A 25270-nucleotide genomic window follows, 5' to 3' on the forward strand; every position below is an offset into this window, starting at 1 on the left:
TTTCCTTGTACGATTCAGTGAAATTAAGGTTTTAAATATTAACCAAAGGATTTAATGTGGAGAACAAAATGCAGTTTAAAATGACTGGAAGTCAGAGAATATCATTCAGAAAACTTCACAAGTTCAAAATGTGGGCAGCTGTTCTTTTCTGATTCCCCCCCTCCCTTTTTTTTTTTTTTTGGTGCTACTTTTCTTTTCTCCTTTTTTCTTCTGCTTGTTTTCTCCTCCCTACTGAGGATAACCTTATTGGTAATACTCTGGATGGCTTACTCCTCCCCAACTAAGATCAAGTCTGAAATAGGCTTGCTGCTTTGAATTTGTAGTCAGGGTCTGGGAGTTGTCATGCTCTAAGTGTTCACTAGGTGGCAGGAGTGTGCCATGGACCAGCATATCAAATGGTGCCGTTAACAGCAGGTCCTCTGACTCTACTGTGGGCACTGACTCTGGAACCAGTGTATACTAATTTATTCTCCAGTCACCCTATAAACTTCCTACTCAGCTGTGGCTGGGTCTGTCTGGTTTATACAGCTATGGGATAGTTGATTAATTTCTTATGTAGTTGTCAATCTCAGATTACTTTTTTTTTTTAAAGATTTATTTCTTTTAGAGAGAGAGAGCGAGAGAGCATGTGTGTGAGCATGGGGGGAGGGGGAGTGGCAGATAGAGAGAGAGAGATCCCAACCAGACTCTGCCTTGACCTTGGATCCCGTCATGGAGCTGACCCCACAATCCTGAGACCACCACCTGAGCCGAAATCGAGAGTCGGAGGCTTACCTGACCAGACTGCCCAGGCACCCCTCAAATTACTTCATTCTTTAATTTTTATTATTTTTTAAGGATTTTACTCAGGACAGAGAGCATGCACAAGTTGGGGCAGAGGGAGAGGAAGAAGGACAAGCAAGCTCCCTGCTGAGAGTGGAGCCCCAGTGGGGGTTTCAGTCTCAGCCTTGAGATCATGACCTAAGCCGAAGTCAGATGCTTAACTGACTGAGCCACCTAGCCTCCCTTCAGATTACTTTTAACATACTTATGTATTTTACTGGTATTTTCTTCTAAAGATTATTTGCAGAACTCAAACCAAATTTGAACCAGGAAAAAATAAAAAACCAAACATCTAAAACTGCTGTGTCTAAGAACTATAATTAGGTTATAACTCAATATGAAATGTAATCATATTCTAAAAGCTGTTTCCCATTAGACTCCAGAAGGTTCTGAAGTTCTATATCATCGTTTAAAGGACGACTTGTATGATTCATTTACAATGACCTGTTGACACAGTTTCTCTAAACATGTGTTTCCTTAATGTAGGAGCTGAGGTTGCTCTGGTTGGTAGCTTGAAACTTCTGGCCAGACTGTCACTCCTTACGGAACAAGACTTATGGACTGTTAATGGACTTCCAAATGAAAATAATTCTTCAGATCATCTACCTTTATTGGCTAAGTTCAGACTTGAGCTGTGACTCTTCGATTATATATGTGTATATATATATATATATATATATATATATATATATATATAAACCTTTCTTTCCGATTTATATTCTTTTTCAAAAAATGTAAAATATTTCTTGAGAGTTTGCATGTTTATTTTTACGCCGTGGAGTTTCTGAAGAGGTCATGTTAAATGCTTGAAACAGATATCAGAAGAAACAAGTTTACAACAATTTTCTTTGTAATACTGAAAAAATATTTTCCTGACAAGTGAGATCTAAACGTTTACTCCTTATTGTAAAAGAGTTGTAAATATTTTTTATTCTAAATCCCAGTAAAGTTGACAGTGATTTTTAAACATAGTGCATCCTCTTTAGTTAGTAAAGAATTTCAGTTGATGTTTTTGGCAAGCTTTATGGTGGATCCAAAGTATCTTTGAGTTCGTGCAAACCACAACTCGTTTCCCTTCCAGAAGGCCTGATTTCATTGTGAGGACCATCTGTTTGTTGAGTCCTAATTAGTTCATCTCAGAAATCGCTCACAAGTGTCCACCCAACCATTTTAGTTTGGTTTTGAGGGGGCTTGATAATGCTTCCTAGAATTGTACAGATTGCTTAATCCGTCTTACTCCTCTCCTGAGCCGTGGACTATGTCTGCATTTTGTTGGGAGATGTAGGTCACTGTAACTAATAGTTGAAGCGCTTTACAGACGCCCTCTTTCCATCCTGCAACAGGCAGACCATTGCAGCATGCCTGAGAGGGGCAGAGACTGGGTTAGAGCCTTTGTTTCCCTAGCAGTTTGTGGGGCTTTTTGTTTGTTTGTTTCTCTTCAGTTTCAAAAAGAGATCCCCGGTCGGAGGAGAAACTTTTATTTTTCTGAACCAGTTCTGTGGAAATTTATTAGGAAACTTGTCTTTAGAACAAAGTGGCAGCTATAAGACTCTTTTGGTTTCGCTCAGATATTTAGGAAGCCCGTAGAACTAGTGGGGAGATACCAACTTGGAGACTAGTAATTTTAACTGTTTTAGGGGTTTTGTTTCTAAGATGTTACTTTGTTTTCTTCCATAATGAGGCAGCAGTGTGACCTGGTGCTGACATTTTTTTGTCAAGTGGTCAAGAGCAGGTCTAGTGAGTCCCACAGTTGGCGCTCTGTGTTTGGATCAAACATTTTAAAACAAAAAAGTTAACGTGTCCTCTTTTTTAGACATTAGGATCAAAAAATTATGCACATTTTTACTAAGTAGTAATTTTATACTCAATTATACTGAAGTATAGAAGTTTTTACGACGGGTGTTCTTCATAGAAAGCCTTTTCTGAAATTAGAAAGCAGTATTTACTCCGGGTCCTGGACTTTAAAGGTTTTTGTACTAAAGTATATTTACTACAGTTATTTTTTGAGAAAAGAAATCAAATGACTACCTGAACAAGACGTGTAGGTTATGAGGATTTACCTATGAAAAATGATAATAAGCAAGTATTTTTAAATGTTTAATTGCTCACTTTTTTGGGTTTTTACTTACAGTATTAACTGTAGTTCTAAGACTTTCCACGTTTTCTAGTAAGAGTGTGCAGAATATTGTGTGCTCTAATTAACAGATATTGCCCTCATCAAATAATAGTATAATTAATCCCTTTTCATTTTGGGGAAAGAAAAATGAAAATGCATTCATTACTCCTTTGTGTTATGTGAGTTTATTAACAGATAACTTTGTGTATAGGTCATTGTTGCTAAACTAGCAGCTCTGAAAACCTCTGTGAAAATTGAATTTTTTATGTCCTGATCAATATATTAATTTTAGGCCCTTTTCATGTGCTTCACTTTGTAGAATAAATCCATAAAAATGCTTTCCACTTGAGCATGTAGGACGCAGTATTTTGTGAACTGGAGGCCAGAGGGTCAGTGCAACCTTCTCGCAGGTTTTTGAAGCTCCGCTGAAATGAACTGTCCACTTGTCTTTACTTTTTTTGGTCAGAATTGCTGACTCTGTTGGAGCCTTGTATTTACCTGCCAAAAAGCATTTAAATCTGGTTAATTGCTGAAGCCAGATCACCCCCAGGCTGAAGTGCTATACTGGCCAAGTTTTAAAATGGAGAGATCCTGTGGAGTAAGAAATGTTGGTTTTATGATACCTTTTGATATCAAGATAGTATGCATGTTTGAAATCTTGTCCCTTCTTTTTGGAATTTAGCAGCTGTCTGCTTTTAACCCTTTGCTTTCCTAAAAAACCAAGTTAGAGATCCAGAGAGTTCAAGGGTTTGGGGAAACAGAGAAGTCAAGTTATTTGCACTTTGTTTCTATGAATCACCTAATAAATTATTACTCTAGCGCATCTGTGCCTGGAGGTTTTGTGGTAGGTGTGCTAAGTGTGTCCACTGGGCTGTTGTCCCTTCTAAACTATTTCATTACCCTAAAGCCTGTATTACTTAGAGTGATGCTAACATGGAAGTGACTTCAGATGTGGCAAAACAGTAGTGTTGAATACAGAGTCTGAAAATTGTGGAAGGGTGAGGGAGTGATAAATGAGTTTCCTAGGACAAGTATGTAGTAAAAGGACAAGAAAAAAATAAATCACACCCTCTGACATACATTTTTGGAAGAAAAACAATCCTTAAGTTTCCAGGATGGTTTTATTAAAGTCCCATGCTGTGTATAAACATACCAGTGATGAGAAAAACCTTAACTTGAAACATGCACTTATCTGGCATTCTCTAAAATACCATTATACAACTTTTCCTGTACTTAGAAAAATACCCACTAAAACAATCACAGTTTTCCTTAAAGATTTAAAAAAAATGTATTGGCCAGAACAAAGTTCAAGAGAATAAACAAGATTCTGAATTGTGTGTCAAAAAAACTGTACAAGGTTGTACATAAAACTATAGCTTACAAAAGCCTTGGGTATAGTAAGAATACAGAATTAAGATTTCCAAAGTTCTATTTACCAATATCTATTAATAAAATCCTTATGAAATAATTGACTTAGAAAAAGTGAAATGCTCATGATTTCAAAGTGTATAGAAAATACTAAATATCACTTTCTGAAATAAAGTGTACTCAAAACAGCACATGGAGTCTGAAATCAAGATTTCTGTCATCCATTTAAACTTTGCATATATCCCCACAATGGCTTAAGCGTAAAATTTCTCTTGCACTCATAACTTTTTAAAAACTAGATTCAAATCATCTCATAGTTTTATTTTTTATCTTTTGAATAATAGCCAGTTTTAAAATTAATTTTGGGAATAAATCATGTCATGGTTTTTTTGTTTTGTTTTTGCCTAAATATCATCTTAATCAAATTCCTGCGCTAGAATGGAAGAGTTGGGTACCTTTCTCAGATCTTTTAGAAATCAACATAATTCCACAGGCAGTTAAGCTAGAATGAAAACTAAGAGCATCTTAAATTACTTTTCATGTTTCTGTGACTAACCCTTGCTCTGGGGGACTGAATCTTACCATCGAGAAGGGAGTGGAAAAAAAAAATCAGGTTACTAATTGAATCACCAAACCAGCGGTGGTTTTAAGGCTTGTACGTCAGCGTCTTGGAATAGTTTGTGTTCCTCTTCTTCACCCTTTTTTGTGGGAAGAAAGGGGGCTCTGCAGCTAATGACATTCTGTATTTTGGATGGGACGGTACTTAGGTAATACTTGGAAAATCCTAGTCTAAGCTCTTAGATCACCGTGGTATAAATGGTGTACTATTAGCGATAATAAAGTTTCAGATTGACAAACATAAGATACATATATCTTGTTTTTCACAGAGAGAGCTAAGTCAGTATTGTTTTAGAACAACTCAAATATTTCAGTAGACGTGGTCATGAGGCTGCAAATGAGTTTGCCTTATGAAGAGATACAAAGATAGCTCATCTTAAACTCAAACTGATACTATTCTTAAAGAGAGGGATTTTAGTTCAGAATTTTTAACTTCTCTATTTTAATGTAATTGAGATGTCCCCTTACTTGGTCCTTTTCACGCAAAGGACGCTAAACTTCCTTCTGTTTCAAGAAAATAGTCACTTTCCATTAATGCCACGGAGTTTTAGCATAAAGGGAGCTCATGTGCACGTGGCCGAGGGATGAGGTCACCTTCAGTGGTTTTACTGGTACAGAATCTCAGTGAGCAGATTATATTTCTACTCCCCTTTCTAAAATCACCTTCAGGCAAAGAAAGCCAGAGAGGAAGTCCTGGCAACTGAAATAACACTTGTGTTGACTAGCAGACTTCGCGTACATCTGCCAGTTGGCCTCCTGTGTTGGCACGGCCGCTGAGCTACAACAGACGAAACAGAAGCACGCTCTTGATGGCGACAATGTACACGCTTGACGGGTGGAGCTCCTCTCCGTGGCCTGCAGTCCGAAGTTACACAGACACACTGTCCTTCACGGACTCCGTCACGCTCGAAGGTAGAATGCTCTACCTGAAGACTTTTCCATTTAAAAGACGTTTCTGCTTCTCTTAATTCATCGCATTTTCCCGAACCAGTTCCTAAGTCATGAAGTGGTACTTCAAAGAGAGGGACTGGAAAGGGATCACACCGTGCCACCTTTGGTCTTAATATAAGACATCAGGACACCTCTCTGACAGCAGGGAGTCCTCCGGACCAACACCTGATTCGGAGTCTAGAAAGCGGACGGGACGTGAACAGAAAGGTTATCTGGTTCTCAAGACTCTGCCGATTCACTCCTGGCCTCTGCCCTTCTGCGTGTGTGGTTGCCGGAGGTCCTGGCGATACTGCTAAATGTGTGTCTCCGTGCTGCGACCTCCTTTTTTGTGCTTTTTTTTGCTGGAGTTTGCAAAGTTTAAATGGTAGTGACAGAACACAGACTACCTTCGGATCGTGCTTTTTGTTTTGAAAGAACAAAAACCGCTGTCAGTGAATGCTTTAAGAAAGATTAAGAAAGAAGTAACTCCAAGGTCCTGAAAAGAGTTTCCCGTATTGCCACAAGAATTTCAGTGCTTTTTAGTGAAACACTTGATATAATACCTTAATCCCATTGTATGTGTGCACCAGGAAAAAATTCCAAACTTTCTGGAGATCTCCGTTGGAAGTACTGGGGAAATAATACAAAGAGAATATAAAAAAAACAAAACACCATTAAGTTTGCATATCCGATGTCAAGATGCTGAGGTAATATTGACTGCTTAAAAAAAAATCCCACCAATGTTTGCCTCTGTTATTGCTGAAAAAAGACGTTAATACTGGCTGAGTTACCTTACTATATCAAAAATGGGAGAGAGGGTTTCAGGAATATTTACTACTGGTGAGGAGGCATCAGGTCCAAAAGCAAGTAAATAAAAGTAGGTCAATGGGAAGATAGAAAACTACAGTTACATATGACCCTTTCTGTCTGTCGTGAGGGGGACAGTCCAACCCCAGTGCGGTTTCTTCAGCCTTTTCATGGTGGCCCCTTGGTGACTTTCAACGTTGTTACCACCCACTCCGATTCCATGTCCAAGTGAATCCTTAAAAATAAAATCCACAGGTTCTCAATAAATAGTTGCAGTTCCTCCTGAAGATGCTGGGGTAAAGTGCAGAGAGAAGCACCACGGAAGCCCTCTTGCTGGCTGATATGGCTTGCCTAGATTCGGATTTGGTAGCCCACCTCGTTCAGCGTGCTGAGGTCGGCCACCTTCTCAGGCAGTGCGGGCCTAGGGGTCAAAGGCAGGTGGGGGAGAGGAAGGGGATAGAGAAAGATCACTTAGTAGTTGATTCAGAGAACTTGACTTTGTTCTCCTGACCCCTCAGGTGCTTGCCCCCAGCCCGCCCTGCCGCACCCCCCACCTCCCCAGGCTTGGTTTCCAGCTTGACCTCGTGTTCTCAAGTCCACTCTGAGGGGATGTAGAGAACACTTCACAGGCTTTTCAAGGTAGAGCTGAAAAAAAAACCTGACGGGTTGCCGGATAAGTCTGTCCAGCTCGAAGCCTGCCTTCACACTGTAACTTCCGAAACCCAGTGTCTGTGAACCTTGCAAGGATCTAAAAACAAATCACATGTAGTCCAGTAGAACTAAGAACGTCAGTCCGACTCTCCTTGAAACCTTGGCTTCCTGGTGCTTACGCCCTGGGGGAAACCCAGCAACTAAAAGACGGCTCATCTGAAAAAGCATGTCGGTGTGGAAAATCATTCCGTGGCAAATCCTTTTCTCCCTCAATACATTTTCCAAAGTATGAATAAGCACTTAGGCGAGATCATGTCAGAAAGTACTTCAGGCTGGAGAAAATCAGGAAGCACATCACCTGTCTTCATTAAAGACATTTCCTCAACGATTTCCCGATATAAAAGTACGCCTACGTGTTCTCCCGACTTCGCTCACAGTTTTTCTACTTCTTAGCCTCCAACCTTCTCTGATAAGAGAGAACTGAGCTTCTAAACAAAGTTAAGCAGGTTCTGTATGGCTAGAGAGTTGAAATTCAAAAGTAGCATGTTCAGCCATTTTTATCAGAAGACTGAAGATACTTTGAGGCTACCCATGAACCTTACGTGTTTGAAGAAACAAGACCAAAATGAAAATATAACGGTTTCTTGGTTTATCCTCTGAAGGGTTTCCTCATAGCAAATAGTTTCCCCCTGGCAGGAAGGTGCTCCAACTCATGCGGTGTTAACAGAGCCAGAAATCAATAGCTAATACCGAGGGGGCCACTTAAGGACACTTAAGACTCAAATTTTGGCAACAAGCCCTACCGTCCTACATATTGGCATTCTGTCCCTCTCTCTCTGCCCACCTTCATCTCCTCTCCCTCCCTTCCGCTTCGCCCCTCCCTCCCTTTCTCGCAACAGCCTGTGAACATCCCCTCTGAACCCGATGATTTGAAGTGGTCGAGAAATCTTCCCCAACTTGTTCCTTGGCGTTGCTAAGGAACTTGTGAATCTACCCATCTTCGTGTTGCATGAAGCTGATTTCTCAGAGTGACCACGTGCCCTGCTTCACTGGTCAGGAATCATGCCTCTCGTTTCTTTCTGTCTCTGCTCGTGGTCCGAGGGTGCCCAGATGATGCTGACAAATACGGCTGACAGAGGATAGAAGTCCCCGGACCTCCTTGCATGAAAACCCCTGCTCACTGTACCAGAGAGCTCAAGGCTTCCGACCTTTGGGCCGATGGTGTCCTCCAGCCATACGTGCCCTAGAGATCAGCCATTCTCTATCGAAAGAGCCACCGGCAGAGTGGACCCTGGGGGCCACTGTGAGGACCATTCTTGAACTGGCAGCTAAGGGGAGCACACTTCAGCCTGAGGCTTCAAACTTAAATTTATATCTCTGCCCTCGCTCTCAGCCCACTAACGTGGAGAGAACTAGGGCTCTTGTGGACAAGTCTGGTTTAGAGTCCATTTGTATCTAGTTCATTTTTTCTTTTTTTTAAATTACTATTCTTTAAAAATTTATTTATTTGACAGAGAGAGCACAAGCAGAGGGAGCAGCAGGCTCCCGCTGAGCAGGGAGCCCAACGCAGGGCTCAATCCTACCCAGACACTTAACCGAATGGGCCACCCAGGGGCCCCTCTAGTTCATTTTTTCAAAAAGCCTGAGAGAGAGTCTCTGTTTTGTTTCCTCACGTGAGGTGCGTCATCTTTTCAAACAGCTAATATGGGACTTCCTTCTTCAGGGAGACTCCCCATAAGTTAGCATCAGCCTAAGGCAAATGGGCTTAGAAAGGCAAATCTACTTCTCCCCTCCTCCGTGGGCCACACTTATAGAAAATTCAGCAATCAAAAAAAAATTCACTTGGCGAAGGATAAGTTTGAAGTATCCCCATTCCTCACTTTACAAAAGGATTAAAAGGGGGGGTGTCATTTCCTAGACCGATTAAAATACAATTTCCAGGACGCCTGGGTGGCTCAGTGGGTTAAGCCTCTGCCTTCGGCTCAGGTCAATCTCAGGGTCCTGGGATCAAGTCCTGCATCGGGCTCTCTGCTTGGCAGGGAGCCTGCTTCCTCCTCTCTCTCTGCCTGCCTCCCTGCCTACTCATGATCTCTCTGTCAAATAATCTTTAAAAAGAAAAAAAAATACATAATTTCCACACGACCTCTCCTAGGGGTAGAACTACACGAACATATATACACTCCTTATCCAAACATAAATTAAATTTAGAGGGAATGGTGTTTTTCTTTATCTGATGTTTCTCATGATCTCTCTAGGGCAGTCTGTTACTTGGCCCTCCACATCCACTCTCCCCTTCTGCCGCAGTAAAAACCTGGGCCGGGCCCAGAGCTATCAAGAACACAAACCACGTCTCCCAGCCTCTCTGAAGCCGGCCAGGCATCTAAATTGTAACCACCGAGATTGACATAGAGGTCACCAGACAGCTCTTCCCAAGACGAGCATGTGGGTTCTCCTGGGTTCTTCCTGGGTTCTCCTGTTCTCTCTTCTGTCTTGTGGAAGTGATGGTTGGACCATGGCCCCCAAGGCGGGACACTGAAGAGGCCAAGCAGTAAGATGCGCCAAATCGTCTCTTTAGAGCCACTTTCCCATCCTGGTGAGTCCCAGCTAAGTCCTAGCCTCCCCCCTAACCTTACCCTCCACCAAACCTGATCCTGACTGGGATCACGTCCGTCTGTTAACTCACTAAAACAACGCCAACTCCGATGCCAGTCATGGTGGGCGTTGAGTGGGCCTGAGGGAGTTTCGCCTGGGGATTGAGCACACGTTCCTAAAGTTCTCTAGATTCCACTTAGGAGAAGTAGCCACACCGTACCCAAAATCCGAAGACTCACTTGTAGGAGTCTGTCGTCTTCCCCCGGGGCCCTGCGCCCGCTGTGGGACCAACGCCATGGCGGCTCTTCACACCTCCCCTTGTCTGTCAAGAGTAAGCCACCGCTCCACGGTGGCTCCCCGTTCCAGCGCCCTCCGCAGCACGCACCCGTGAGCTCACCCCAGTTCCTGCACCTTCCTTCCCGACCTGGCCCCTCTCTCGACAGAGTCACGCCTCTCCCTCTCCGAAACTCTAGTAACTGTGCTGCCCTCCCTCTGTGAGAACAGCGCGAGTAAGACACGAGCCCAGCATGGTTTCCCGGGTGGTGGAGTAGATCCGTGCGACTTATTTTCTCTCCCTCAGTCCCGGGCTGGGAGGTCAGCGGCAGGACGGGCCGCAGGGTCCGGGGGGCTGGAGAGGAGGACCATCCCTAGCCGCTCGGGCCTGGGATGTGGCCTCCTCAGAAGCTGTTTTTTGCCCACTCACCTGAGCCCCTCACTTTGGAGCCCGTCAGCTCGGAGGAAACGGAATTTTCACCACATTCTTCAAAGTGTGTGCTCCTAAAACTTCACCCTTTACCTCTACCCTTGGTCTGCTACTGGCGCCCTTGAAAACAGATGGACTTTAACTTGGGGGGTCTCGGAACTCCTTTTTTCTAAACCTTTCCTCAGCACGTCCCCCAGTCCCTCCCCTTGCCCACCCTGGCGGGAATCTTCCGGGCGCTGAGAAGTCACCAGTATAAGTACCTTTCATTTAGCTGGCCCTTACGAGGCACCAGGCATCGCTCTGAGAGTCTCACCATAACCTGATGGGGCTGATACGGTTCCTACCCATTTTACAGAGGAAGAAATCGAGGCACTGAAAGGGAACTTGCTGAAAGCAAAACTGCATGTTTAGCAAGTGGGGGAGCCAGAACTCATCCCCAGAATCCAGAGCCCATGCCCTTAACCAGGAAGCAAATGGACCCCATCCTCCCACTCCCCGCACAAATCATCCCTCCGGCATGGAAGGATGACCCCACCACCGCTCCAGCCTCTGCGCCATGCCACTGCCCAACCCCATGTCTTGTCATCCCTCCACGATCCGACCCAAACGCCACTTCTCCCACGAAGTATCCGACTTCCTTCCCTCACAATGCATGACTCCTCGCCCCCACAGGCCGGGACATTTTCTCTGGCACCCCTGCTGAAGACTCCTACAGGCTCCTACTCCTTACGCCTGCCTCCGACACTAGACAGATTGAGGACAGGGGTCAAGTCCGTTCGGCTCTGAATCCCTCCTGTTGAATCGCCCGTACTTCTCAGTTAAACCTGGGTCAAGTTCTCATTAACATGTAAACGGCGGATAGGGCTTCACTGCATTACCTTCATCATGGGGTATTTTTAACAGTGTCCTAAGCCAGGAATTCAAGCCATCATGATGACATTTTAAGAACTAACAAGAAGAAAAGGAAAAAAAAATTTTTCTTCCTGTACAGGGAGGCTTTATCCTACCTCTGAAAGCGGCCCGGGGAGCCTGCCTACTTGAAAAGCTAAAGTGGGTTGGTAGCGCAGAGAGCTGGAGGGCTTCCAAAGGAAAAGGACAAGATTGTCCCCTTCCTCTGTAGCCCACCTGCCCCCGACCCCCAGGTATCCAGAACCCAGGGAAGAACAAAAGGCAGAAAAAGGAGTTCAACCGAGACCCCCCACCCCAACCCCAGTGAACTGCCTGAAAGAGGAAACACTTTCCTCTCCCAGCGATGCTGGCTGCAGTCTCCCAGCCTGGCGAAGGGCAGAAGTGGGTTATCAGCGGGCCACCTGCCTGCGGGCCCAGCCAGAAATAATGCTCCCTCCGGGCCGGCAGCTCCTCTCTGGGCCAGAGCTGGGCGAGCCTGTGCATGGAGAAACCTCTTCCAAGGGCTCCCCCGGCTGTGCTTAGAATTCCACAAAGGGATTTATTTTTAAGAAACATAAGCGCCGGGATGGTGATTCAGCCGGATCTGCACTTGCCCAGAACTTCTCATCAGATGCAAGGTTATTATTTTAGACCGAACACTCTCTTTCTCCAAACCCCTCCCCAGTCCACGCAAGGGAAAGAGCTCTGAGGATTTTCCTACTGAGGGCTCTGGGCCAGCCTTCTGTCTGAGAAGCAGCAGGGAAGGGGACTTTAAGTTTCCGTGAGGGCCACTTCCCTCAGCACACAAATGGATAATCCCAGCCTCATCTGTTGTCCTGTAAATGTATCCGGGGTGACTTAGGGGGACAGCTCGATGGCCTGGTCCCGGGTGTCCCCTTCACCCCAATCTCAGGCCTGCATTCCTGGAGCCAGCTCCAGCAAGGGCTGTTCAAGGGGGAGGCAGGCTGAGAAGGACAGGATGGTGGTTCCATAGAGAAGTTTTCTGTACCAGAGAAACCTGAGTTTTCCATCCTTGTGACACATGGTGGAAATTCACACTTGAACTCACGACCCTGAGATCCAGAGTTGCACACTATATCGACTGAGCCAGCCAGGGACCCCCACACTCTATATTTTCAATGTGATCTTTTGTTCCGGGTAGCTGGGAGTAGATATGGGACTTCCAATTTTCCAGTGTGTCTTAATCATATATTGGGACACACTGGAAAATTGGCTTGTGGTTCATTGCCTTGATCCAAATCTATACATAAAATACGAGTAGTATTCGCCACTGTCTCCTAAACCTCAACAGTCCGGGGACAGTGAACCATCTCCGAGGCCGGCAGAGTAGCCCCTCGAGACTCGCACACAGCCTGAGGCAGCGTCCACATCCACAAAGAGCTTGGCAAGACTCTGTGTTGGTGTCGTGAAGCCGCAGAGAGCCTCAGAACAAGAAAGTTCACGGCAGCATGTTGGGGACCAAGTGGGGACATCACATCCTAGGGCTGAACGTGTCAGCTGGTGTGTGTCTGTGCGAGACCGGGTTTAAGAAAAGAAGCAGTGATGCGGAAGGAGAGCCTGCAGGGCCTGCTCCCTTTTCTGTCCCTCCGACTAAGGCCCAATCTGGGGCATCTCCTCCCCTCACTTCTCAACCCCCGCCCCCCTCTCCCCGCAGCAGTTGCCGGGGAGCAGAGGTCAGGGGGCCTGACTGGCAGCCGGGAGGGGAGAAAAAGGCTCCTGCAACTTGCCGGGTACTTACTCACCCGCAAGAATTTACTAAGTAACACTGTGTGCCAAGTACCTTGTTGGTCTCACGGTTACAGCAGGACAAACAGCAGCTCCTGCTCCCACTGGACCCAAAGTCCCTTCCCTTTCTTCTGATGGAAATTTGCCTCTTGTTTCTCCCATTTGAGTAGGTTGCACTTCCGGGGCGTGGCCCATCTATGTCCACTTCGGGGCTGCACGGGCCACCTGTCCTGTTCCCACTTCTTATTCCTGTCTCCCCTGAGGTCGCAGCCCCGGAGGGTGGGCAACGTCATTGCCCTCGTGTTCACTCACTCACCCTCACACACAGACACACCCGTGAACACCAGTTTAGCTCTAGTCCCTGTGGACTCGGAATTCTAGAAAGGGATATCCAAGAAGGGAGCAACTCTCATATGGACCTCTCGGTCCTCCGTGTTAAGGGTGTGGAACAGATTGTCAGGGATGGCGCTGGCCCAGCATTTACAAGTTCAAGCAGCGACCTCAAGCCCTCCTCTCTCATCTGGTCTGGCAGGGATCAGGTCAGGCTGGGCACCGATTTAGGACTTACGACCTGTCTGGGTAGGCCTCTACTGGAGGGCCACAGGAGGGCGGACTGGTTCCTTCCCACTTGTCATCCTCATTCCAAGCCCGTCCTGCTCCTTGCTCACATTCCTTGCTTCCTAGGATGGCAGGTATCCTGCTGGCGGGTGCGGGGTGGACAGGCGCCCACGCAAGAGATCGGCTCAGCAGGGACTCTCCCAGCCCTGCCCTTTCTTTCAAGGCCTCCCTAGGTAGGAGGCTCTGGCCAGAGACCAAGAGCCACAGGCCACTGTTTGAGATTCCAGGGCACAGCCTCCTCTCCTTATCCCAAAGGTGTCTAAACCCAAGAGGCTCTTCGCTCATTCAGGTCAGGAGGTCTTTGCTCATAGAGCTCATCGGGCATCCTGCTTCTCCAAGCGTCTCACCCATCCTGCTTCTCCAAGCGTCTCTGGTGACCCCAGACCCTATGAAATCCCAGGAGAACTAAGCTGGGCAGTCCTTTGGGCTTCTAGAAGGAAACTCCTCATCACCCAGGATCCCGGTTTATTTCTCCCTCTCCTTCCACAACCATTCTACTTTTCTTTTTTCTTTTTTTGCCTCCCGTCTACTTTGCTTGCTAAGGAAATTATCTCCTTTTCACCTCTGGGGACATTTTCTTACCCAGGAGGGAAGGAAAATGGAATGACTTCTTGGGCCTCATTCAGAATATGATTAGCCCATGAACTCAAATTCAATATGATTAGCCCATAGACTCACTGACTTTCTAGACTTCATTATCAGTTCACCCCCTTACTTGGGCAATTGCCTGGAGGCATCCCTACGATCCTTCCTGACAGAACCGAGCAGAAACTTGTTGTCCTGCTTGGGGCCAGCTATGAAAGGAGACCTGATCTAGAGATGGGGCTTAGTAACCTCTGTGACCCTGAGGGTCTCCAGCAAGGTGGGCCAAGCCCCCTAGAGCCACAGACCTCCACAGAGACAGATGACCAAGAAGAAAATCAAAGAGGGAGGAAAAGGGAGGAAGAGAATCATAGATAGCAAAGAAGAGCAGAAGAGGGACAGAGGTGGAAGAGAGGAGCCAGAGAGCGGAGAGAGAACAGAGCCGCTCTCAGAGGTCCTTAGGGACTCTTGCCCCACTTGGGAAGAATGTTCCACATGGTCACTCTAATTGGCACGAGCCCCTTTCATGTCGACACGGGCAGCCCAGCCAGAAGATGGGTCCGCTCAGCCCTACACTCCCAGGTTGCAGGACTGTCAGAGACAGAAAGGACCCCCCCGGAGCATTTGTGGTTCCTCGGGGAACTGCTGGCATTTTAAGTGGAAAGGTTCTCAGTGGGGGAGGATGAGCTTTGCAGGAAGTTTACCATCCTGGAGCACGCCCCTCCCCAGGATCTATCATTATAACAACAACTTCTCCTCCCACCTCATTTCTAACCCTTGTCCCCACAGGCGACCTGGCTGCTGCTGATAAGAGAGCGTGAGGGGACTGAGGCCGGTAGGTAGACGGTCACAGCAGGCCTTTAAAACATGGATCTCAACCTCCATCTCCCTGCCTCTCTCAGAACCACAGGAAACTTTGCTCTGTGTGGATGGCGCTTTAAACACTCCTAGGGGAGCAGAGGCTGACAAAGAACTCATGGGGTGGAGGCTGGGGGCGTCCCTGTCTCCCTCTTGACACCCTGCCCTGAGCTGACACCTAGTGCAGCCTTTGCTGTTTGCCCTCCCACCCAGCTGGCTCTTCCCTCAACCCAGTGGCACCGATCCTTCTTTCCAGAAGGATTATTCAGACGAGTGCAAAAACGGAGAGGAATGCAGGGCTGAAGTAGCTGCAGCTGTAGGGAGGAGGATGGCAGGGATACGAAGCCACTAAAATTATCCCAGCACAGAAAAGGGCTGGGACCCCACAGCGGATGGGCCTCTTGCCTGTTATGGTAATATTCCACGCTCTGGGCCACTCCCAAGCTTCATGATGGCACCCGACACATTTAGAAATGATTTGATGGCCTTATGCAACGCTGAAAAAATAACATGTGACAGAGCCACCCTCCCTAATCCTGGCCACTCCACCGCAGGAGGCCCAGAGTTTTGGGGGAGTTATTGGTCAGTACCAAATGGGTCCCTTTCTCATTTCCTCACCAAATCAAGACTACCTGGAGAAAAGCCTGCTTGCTGAAGGGGGGTAGAAGCTGAGAAGCTGTTCTCCTCCAGACACACCTCTAGGAACCAGGGTGTCCTGGGCTCTAGTCTGTGGCAATGGCGGAAGCTGGGATCTGGAGAGGGAAGGAGGGGCTTGGTGCTTCCGTCCTTCTCGTCCTCCCTGCGTCGCGCAGCCTTGCATTTTTCCTTTCAACTCTTGCTTCTCTGTCCCCTCGAGCCCCTGTGTTCCCCGACCCAGCCCTGCAACTCAGAAAGCAGGGTTTAAGGAGGAATTAGTTAACACCTTGTAACGCCTCAATCCACTTGAAACCTCCGCCAAGATATTTGCCCTTGAGAATCCCCTCCTGACCTCTAAACTGGGAAAAGAACTGGCAGGGGCTTCGGATACCAAGGATGGCCACGGTCTTCCTGGATTTGCTCACACCAGATGGTCCACAGGAACCCACAAGCCACCTAGGCTCCCTTGATGGTCAAACTCTCCCAAGGCCACCCTGCCCTGGCTGTGCAAAAGAAAATCCCTAAGACCTGACCCACTAGGGAGAGTCGATGGAGGGAGACTCCTGGGAACCAGTGCCATGCCCGGGAGAAAGGGCTGCGGGCTTCCGGGGCTGGGCGCAGCCACTCTTCGCCATTTTGTAAAACTTTGTTTTTACCAAACCATGAGCCATCGCCTCTGTGCACCTAGGGCCTGACTGCCAGGGCTGGGCTCGACTTCAGGGCGTGGAGGGAAGCGGGTGGTGGAACGGAAGCCCCATCTTCCTGCAGGTCTTCCTTCCTCACCCCACCGGGGACGGCTGCCTTCTCCCTACGGCCTTTCTCCCCATCCCCGGGCCCACTTCCTGCTTCCGGCCGACAGGAGGGGTGAGGGTGAGGGGGGGCCCCCCCCGACGCTGGAAGGTGCTTTGCACTCACAACTGCGGCAGTCTAAGAGCTGTCCTCGGCGGGCACAGGCGTGGTCGCTTGCCTCGGCTGTGTGACAAAGTCCAGAGATTAGGGTACAGGCATGGCTCGGGGGTGACAACACCATTTCCCTACCTGGCCCCTAGGAGAATGACCAGCCGGGTTCTGCCCAGCGTGTCTTCAGCGGAGCCCAACATGGGGGGCAGGCCGGGGTCACACCCTCCAACGGCACCTCAGCACCTCAGGCTCCAGAGGCCCAGGCAGGACCAGGTGGAGCTGAGCCCCAGAATCACACAGACCTGCACCTTGACATGCTGTTGTGTTTTTAAAGTCGACCCCCAAATCAGAACCAACCACGGTTCTCCAAGTGTGGTCCCTGATGAGCGGCATCAGCATCATCTGGGAACTTGCCAGAACAGCAGGTCTTCGGGCCCCATCCAGATCTGCTGAGTCACAAACACCGGGGGAGGGGCCCCCATCTGTTTTAACAAGGCCTCTGGGGATTCTGGTCTTGCTCGAGTTTGCAAACCAGGTGTAGGATCCTTCCGTCTCCCCTGTGCTGTTGCAGCCCCGTCTCCCTGTCCTGTGCCCATAACCCACCGGCTCCTCCTCACTCCCACCAGCGACGCACCTCCCTCAGCAGCGGGATAAAAGCCACTGAACGCACAATCTGTCCGCTTCTCTGTCCTCATCTACCCGACCTGAAACTCTCCCTCATCCCCCACCTGCTTTGCTCTTCCGATCTTCACAGCTGGCTTCCGCGGGTGCAGACAGGCCCCTTCACACTCCTGACCCGCCTCTCTGCCATTCCTTCCCCATCTCCTGCTCTGGCCCTTCATCCCCTGGGCCACTCGGAGCCTGCCAGCCCTTCCCTCCTTCCTCACCAACTCCTCCAGCTATCGCTTCAACTGTCACTTCTAAGCAGATGGCTCTGCTCTCACGGTCTCTACTCCTCAAGCTCCATATTGGCATTCGCAGCGGCTTCTAGAATGTTCCCCCGGGGCTGCCTAAACAGCAGCTCAAATCCCACAGTCCACGCCCCAGTGCACCTTCTTCCCATACTGTTCTCAGACCACGGGCACCTGGCACGTCCTCTGACTTCTGTCTCCACAGCCAGCGTCTTGCTGGCTTTCCCATCCCTGGGCACTCATGGGAACTTTTTCTGGTAAAAAAAACTAACATGCCTTGGACTGCAAATTTTCTGTGGATGCAAGTAAGACGGATGCGACAGGAGTGGTCTGAAAACCCCATCCTGCCGTCCCGTGCATCAGCCCGTCAGGGGCACACTCGGGACTTCCGGGTTTAGAGGGCAGAGTGGGGCTTTCTGGACTGCTCAGTGTCTGCTGCAGACCAGGAGCTCCTAGGGAAGACTTAGGCCTCCTGGGACAGCAAAGCTAACAAGGCAGAGCAAAGCACCCCTCTCCGCTCCTTGAGTAACCAGATTGCTTCTGGGTCGGGGACTCCATGCTCCGTGCCCTCTATAAAGGCTTAACACAGGCACAGTCCTCTGAGACAACTGCTACTTTGTTCAGGGTCGCCAATGAATGGATGGCTGCATGGGAGAGCGGGAGAGAGGCTTGCGGTGAAGGTCAGGGTCAAGAGGCAAGGGTAGTGGTCAGTGTCAGAGGCAGGATTAGGGTCAGAAGCTTGTGCCAAAACTCTGAAACCATCTTGCTCCACAAAAGGTCAGAGCCATGCTGAAGCCCCCCGTTCCCCAGCTTCTCTTGCCGCAGGAGCTCCCCCCTTTCTACCTCCTCCCATCAAAGCCTGGGCCCCAGCCATCTGGGGGTGCAGATTCTGCACCGGGGTTCGGCAGCAGGAGGTAGAAGGGGAACAAACAGGGAACCTTCCTCAGAACTGAAACCACTTCATCCTGACAGAGCCAATTCTGCCATCCCCCTCCCCCTCCCAGAGCCGGGGGACCCGGGTTCCAGCCCCAGCGCCATCACTGACCGGCTACAAGACAGCGCAAGACAACAAACCGGGTTTGTGTTCTGGTTTCTCCCTGACGGTGAAAACTAAAACTCTGCCTTCTTACCCTACAGGATTGATGTGGCAATAATGACACGCCTGCGTTGAAAGCTGCTCACCATTAACAAATCGCTCTCCCTACGTCTTCTAAGTGGGTCCCACGACTCCTTGAGGAGGAGGCAGGGAAATTGTTTTTATCCTCTTGGATGCATGCGCAAACAGAGGCTCCTGAGAGGCCTGCCCAGCCCACAGGGCTAAGGGGCGGCCGAGCAGGGGCTCGCCCCGGACCTCTGTGCGCTGCACCACACCGTCCCAGGCTCGATGAGAGCAGCTCGTGACCAGCATGCGCTGGTGTTAATGACAGTGGTATTTTTTCCCCTAATTATGGCCCAAATATCAGCCCGTGGATTATCACTGGGTACTTCTCCAATCTGTCATTTCCCAAGGGAATCATTTTGACCTCAGAAGTAGGTGTGGAATCAGTGGCCTCGGGGATAAGATGGGAGAAGACAGGGTCAGCAAGGGAGGAAGAATGAGCCTGGGGTACCTATGACCTAAAGGTGCCAAGACCTAAAGAACGATCATGATTTCTCCTGGGCACAGAGGGCTACGGGGTTTTAGGGAAGTTTCATCAGTTCTAACAATCCCATCTTCCGGCTAATGGAACTTAAGCCGAGGAAGGTTCCATGGCAGACCTCAAATCGTGTGGCTCACAAGGGGCTGAGCTGGCCCCAGACCCAGGCTTCCTAATCCCACATCCACCATTCCCCCCACACTGCCAGGATCTCGGGATCTCCATCTCTGGCAGTCTGGAGCTTGTCCCTTCGTCTGAGTCTACAACAACAGGCGGTAGCGTCAGAGCAATGGGGGCAACATGCGCCGTGGACCCTTCTCCACAAGGGATGCCCCCTGATGGAAGGCCGGTCCTCCTGGAGATCTCAGTCTGGTCCGGATGCCACGCCCAGGACACAGCTTTGTCTCCACCAGCCAGGACAACCCCACGGATGTGTGTGCTGGCCCCTGAGCCAGGGAAGAGGAAATAGTACTCACGACTTGTCTCTCCTGCCGAGCCGTCTCGGGGGGCTCGCCTGTCTCCTTCGGGGGGACAGGGATTTCCCCCGGCTTCTCACTTGGGTTGGAGAATGGGCACTTGCAGGTTTCAGGATCTGAAGGAGATGTGAGGAGTTACCATGCTGGCTCCAGAAGGAAACCACTCTCCTGTCTTCCCGCAGCCTCCCTGCCCCCACCGTGAGCGCCTGGCCTAGGAGATACCGAGCTGGAAACCCTCAAGAGGAGTCCTGACAGATGTTCCTCGCTCAGTCTACACTGGCGAGGGGCAGAGGACCCCTTCCCCAGAGGCTGAAATGATCACACTGTGCCCCCTTTTCCACAGCAGAAGAGCAAAGCCCTATGCCTCAGCCTCTTGGGGCTGTTTCCAGGAGCTCTGTGCTGTCTCGTGAGGGCAAAGTCCCATCTCCATTGCCCCAGAAACCAGCTTGTTCTTCTTCTGACTCTCCCACCCCACACAGAGGCATGGAGTGGTTTCATTTTATCAAGAATCTCCGTCCCAGGTCCCTCAGGGTGAAGATGACAAGTCCCCAGGCACTAAACAGCCTGAGGTCAGCAAAATCTCTTTCCCCTATGGTCCTCTACGTCCACACACGCTTTTTCTCAGTGACTCCACAAGCCCTGGAGGGATACGGACAAGCAGGCACGATGTTACCATGGAAATGACACGGGAGAAGGAAGAAGCGCTTATGAGTGTAGTTTCTATGAAACCAGCACAGAGAATGCTTCTTTGGTATTGAGACACCAGGCCAGAATTTTATGCCACAATGCGTTGCAATTTATAAAACAAAGCAGAGACGGAATGTGATTCTGCAAAAGATTATAAAGCAGGGTGACCCACTCCTCCTCGTGTGCCCAGGACTTTCCTGGTTTTACTACTAAAAATGTCATGTCCCAGGACACCCCCCAAGTTTCAGGCAAACTGGAATGATGAGTCACCCTATCATAAAGACCAAAACAACAAAACAAAACAAAACGAGAGCCTTAATCTAAAATGACTAACATTTTGGATTTGATTTCACAGAAGGAAATACAGGCCAAGACACTGCTTTAATTGTAACATCTCAACTGACTTCAGCTCCAGGTTTTGAAGTAGACTATACAAAGAAACTTTAATCGTCCATGTCAAATAGCAAATGATTTGTATTTTTTGTTTTAATAGGATGGTTATTAAGCAAGATAACCTCAAGAAGCTTCTGACCATCCCAGAAACATGGGGCATGAGGCAAGAGGGAGACAGACAGAGGACGGGGATAGAACTCTCTACCATCCCTCATTCCCTTCCCCAGCACCTACCTTCATTCTCATGTCCCTGGCGTATTTCTCCAGCTCCTTCCTTATGTCAGCCCTTAACATCTTGGAGACATTGAGGACCAGCTGCTTCCATTCAATGGGCTGGAAGCTATGAGGCTCATGGGGGACGTACAGCCCAATCTTGACCTTCTTAACTGTGTGCAGGTACTTCTTGTAGGAGTCTTCAAAGTCGAAGATGAGGTCACTCAGAGTTCGAAAGGTCAACGGCTTGTCCATCAGCTCAGCCCTGCGGCTCATGCCCAGTGAGCCATAGCGGCCATTGCAGTAAATCCCCAGCACAACGTGGTGAAAATAGTTTCCTGAGAAGTAGGTTTTAAAGCTGATGGGGAATCTCTCGATGGAAGGCTGTCCATTGGTTAAGTATCTTAGACCATCTGAGTCAAGGAAGAGAAGGGAGGCCTTGAGAATTCAGAGTTTGGACTCCCAAGAGGGAACGTGGTCTGTATGGCAATTTAAGTGTCCATCTCTCTGCCTCTGAGCAGGTCCACATCTAACCTTTCCACGTTAATCCTTTTAGAAAGGATTCACTCAATCTCTTTGAGTACCTATTAGATGATGCCTACCGAAGCCAAATTAAAATGGGACCATGAGAAAAACTTGCCCTCTACTTTAGTAATTAAATAAATGTGCAAAACAAAATCATGGAATTTCCCCCTCCCTTGGTTTTCTTCAGGACGTGATGAGTATTAAAGACTTTTTAAAATGTAATGAGAATGACTTTCTCAGACATTAATTCTGGCTGGAGTGTGTGGGACAGAGCAGGAACTGAAGACCTCTGCAATGTTCCAGGAGAAAAGTGAAAAACAGAATCAAGGCAAGGCAGTGAGATGAAAAAACAAACTGACTGGGTACCTGGGTGGCACCTGGGTAAAGCATCTGCCTTTGGCTTGGTCAGATCCCAGGGTCCTGGAGTCGAGTCCCACATCGGGCTCTCTGCCCAGCAGGGAGTCTTCTTCTCCTCTACCCCTACCCCTCCATCATGATCTCTCTCTCTGTCATGCCCTCTCTCTCTCTCAAATAAATAAGTAAAATCTTAAAAAAGAAAAAAAAAAAGAAGAAGAAGAAAGAAAAGAAACAGACTGGTCGATTACCTGGATGGGAAGGCATCAGAACAGGTCACAGCTGCCCCTCATGCGCCCCAGCACACCCATGCCAACAGCCTTGAGTACCACACGGAAAGCTGCCTCCGGCACCCGAACCTCAGGTTCTCCTCATTCCCCAGCACAGCTGGCATCACAGATTGGCTTTCTCCACTTATCTGCCCATTTGGATCGAGCAAATCAGCAAAACTGATACCGTTGTATCCGTTTGGGATCAGTAACCCCACAGAGGCAGCACCACATAACGAACTACCCCACTGACTCCACACGACAAGTACCACCACAGCCTCAAGCCCATCTCAAAAATCCCAGGATAACCTTGTCAAGGACCCAGTATTTCTGGAGAGGGATGTTGAAAACTCATGGCATCACTTTTCTGCTGAAAACCTGTGGTGACTCCAGGGGGATTCTGAGATAAATAATAATCCAGGTGCTCCCAATGGCGGTCTGTGCCTGGTAAGTGCTCAGTCAGTGGAGACGGTTCTCTACACTGAGAACCTGTCCTCACCATTTCTTGCCCTCACTCCAATGGACTTTCCACCCAGAGGCTAGAATGTACTACTCAAGCCAAAATTCAGTATGTGTCAACTCTTCTGCTTCAGTTTTCACTCTCTCTCGTCTTCCTCAGACTTGGTCCAAATCCCTTACCAAAGTCCTGCCATAATTCAACCCCTGCTCATTATTCCTTTGTCCAGTTTCATCCCCCTACACCCTGGACCAACACACGGGCCCACGGTCGACCCGAGACATTTTTGAAGGATACGCCAAGACCATAAAGAATCCACACCCATGCCCTTGGCCTATATATTCCCTCATAATAGGAAGTCATATAAAACTGAAAGTCCTGAATGACTTTTAAATGACCTTGACATTACAAAGCTATGAGACCAACTGAACAAAATGGCCCTATACATACCCTGTAGCATGTGATGCTCCCTATCGCAGCAGAACTTCCCTTATGGCTTCCCTCACACAGCAGCCCTCTAGGGCAGGGGATTGCAACCGGGCAGAGATTTTCAGGGTCTCGTAAGAATCACGAGTGAGAAGGATGCTGTGGGCTTACTCTCTTTACACACGCGGCATCGCGAATGGAACAGCGGCACTGCTCTCCCCTCCCTCCTTGCCCCTTTCCCCAACCTTCCTCAGTATGAGTTAAGTGCCCCGCCCCACCGCCCAACTCAAGAACCGCCACAGCTAATAGCACTTGCTGCTTAATCGCCCAGTGTTATAACTGGGTGTCTCTTTGCATCTTGTGGGGAAGGGAGTTGTGTTTCACAGGCTGGTGTCTGTCCCCAGGCATAGCACAGGCCTGGCACAGAGACGTGCTCTGTCAATGCCTGCTGCAAGGATGACCTTCCATTGCGAGACACCTTCCTTAGACTTAAAAAGACTGCCTCAGTGAGGGCCAGACCAGGCATGCTTAAAAGAAAGAAGCTACCAGAAGCCAGCCCTGAAGGCTGACCTGAGGATGGGGCCTCAATGTAAGCACAGATGGCTCCTCTCTCTGAAGTTACCTGTTTTCTCGTCACTTCCTCCTGTGACATGAACTGGCAGGAAGGGAGTGAAATCCCAACCTTCCGAGGCCCGACGTCCACTCCTGCTTGTTTTCCGGGGTGAGTTCTCTGGGGCTGGAAGAAGAGCTTTCTTAGTTGTTTTTAGTGATAATGGACCCCCACTGGGAGCGTATCTCCTGTGTCCGACAGGCTGCGGGCAGGGCACAGCCCTCTCCTGGAAGCCTGCCGGGGACACAGACTCAAAATGGACACGACATGACCAAGATGGCAGTTCCTCAAAAGAAGAAGAAGAAGGAGAAGGAGAAGGAGAAGGAGAAGAAGAAGAAGAAAGAGGAGGAGGAGGAGGAGGAGGAAAGATAGAAAGAAAGGAAGAAAGAAAGAAAGAGTTGCCATATGATCCAGCAACTCCACTTCTGGACGTGTACCCAGAACTAAAAGCGGGGATGTGGACAGGGACTTGCACACCCATGTTCACAGCAGCGGAAAGGGGGGATGCGATCCCCGTGCCCGCGGATGGATGACTGGATGAACCGAACGTGGTGTATACAATGGAATATCATTCCGCCTTAAAAAGTCAGGAAATTATGACTCGTGCTATAACTTGAATGAACCTTGAGGGCATTAGGCTGAGAAATAAGCCAGTCAGAAAAGGACAAATACTGTATGATTCCCCTTTCTGAGGTCTCTGGAGAAGTCACATTCATAGAGATGAAAGTAGACAGGTGGTTGACGGGGACGGGGAGGAAAATGGAGAGTCAGCCCTCCATGGGCATGGCATCTTAGTTGGGGAAGATGAAGTTCTAGAGACGGCTGGTGCCCATGCTTGCGTGACAACAGGAGTGTTCTCAGTGCCACTCAACTGTACACTTAGAGTTAAAATGCTAATTTTACGGCATGTCTATTTTACTACAATGAAAAAAAGCACATTCACAATATACATATGTCAAGCCATTATGCGGTTCACCTTAAACTTGAACAGCGCTATGTGTCAATGGGGTCTCAGTGACACTGAAAAGAACCACCCCAGTGCGACGTGTGCTGTGAGAGAGGCAAGCCCAGCGGCCTCTGGGAGAGCAGAGAAGAGGCCATGGGGCGACCACACCGAAATTAGTCTGTGGGACAAGTAGAGTCAGCCATGTGGAGAAGAGGGAGGGAGGCAGGGAATGGGAGAGACCACCAGTCCATTCTGTCACAAGTTGCCATCGCTAGGATTTCTTCCATCTTTATGGCTATCGGGAAGCCTTGGGACCTGAAGTAAGGGAAGGGGATGAGGAAGTGTGGATGAGGGCAGGGAAGTGGCCTGAGCTTTTCTGGGGATGAGGGAGCAGCCATGCCCAAGCTCCTAGAAGATCCACCCAGCATCTAACCCGCACCATGATTAAGGCCCTTCACGGTCAGCGAGGCCCCCCAGATCGTGGCCAGGATTTAGAAGATGAATCGAAGGTCTTTGTCTCCTGCAGGCCTG

The 25270-nt window shown here is 48.7% G+C and overlaps 2 protein-coding genes across 10 annotated transcripts in view; one reads left to right on the forward strand and one right to left on the reverse strand.

Moving 5' to 3' along the window:
- Positions 1–3523, forward strand: part of ANGEL2 (angel homolog 2) — a 33734-nt gene extending 30211 nt beyond the window's left edge. For all 8 annotated transcript variants that reach the window (XM_045983245.1, XM_045983246.1, XM_045983241.1 and 5 more), the window contains one exon: positions 1309–3523. In XM_045983245.1, coding sequence (XP_045839201.1) covers positions 1309–1460 — 152 coding nt within the window. In that variant the 3' untranslated portion in view covers positions 1461–3523. The remainder of the gene's footprint in view (positions 1–1308) is intronic.
- VASH2 (vasohibin 2) overlaps positions 2328–25270 on the reverse strand; it is a 40022-nt gene continuing 17079 nt past the window's right edge. For both annotated transcript variants that reach the window (XM_045983250.1, XM_045983249.1), the window contains 3 exons: positions 21174–21555; positions 19860–19975; positions 2328–7082 (listed from right to left, as the gene is read on the reverse strand). In XM_045983250.1, coding sequence (XP_045839206.1) covers positions 7013–7082; positions 19860–19975; positions 21174–21555 — 568 coding nt within the window. In that variant the 3' untranslated portion in view covers positions 2328–7012. The remainder of the gene's footprint in view (positions 7083–19859; positions 19976–21173; positions 21556–25270) is intronic.

This window comes from Meles meles, chromosome 17, assembly GCF_922984935.1.
Source record: "Meles meles chromosome 17, mMelMel3.1 paternal haplotype, whole genome shotgun sequence".
NCBI lineage: Eukaryota > Metazoa > Chordata > Mammalia > Carnivora > Mustelidae > Meles > Meles meles.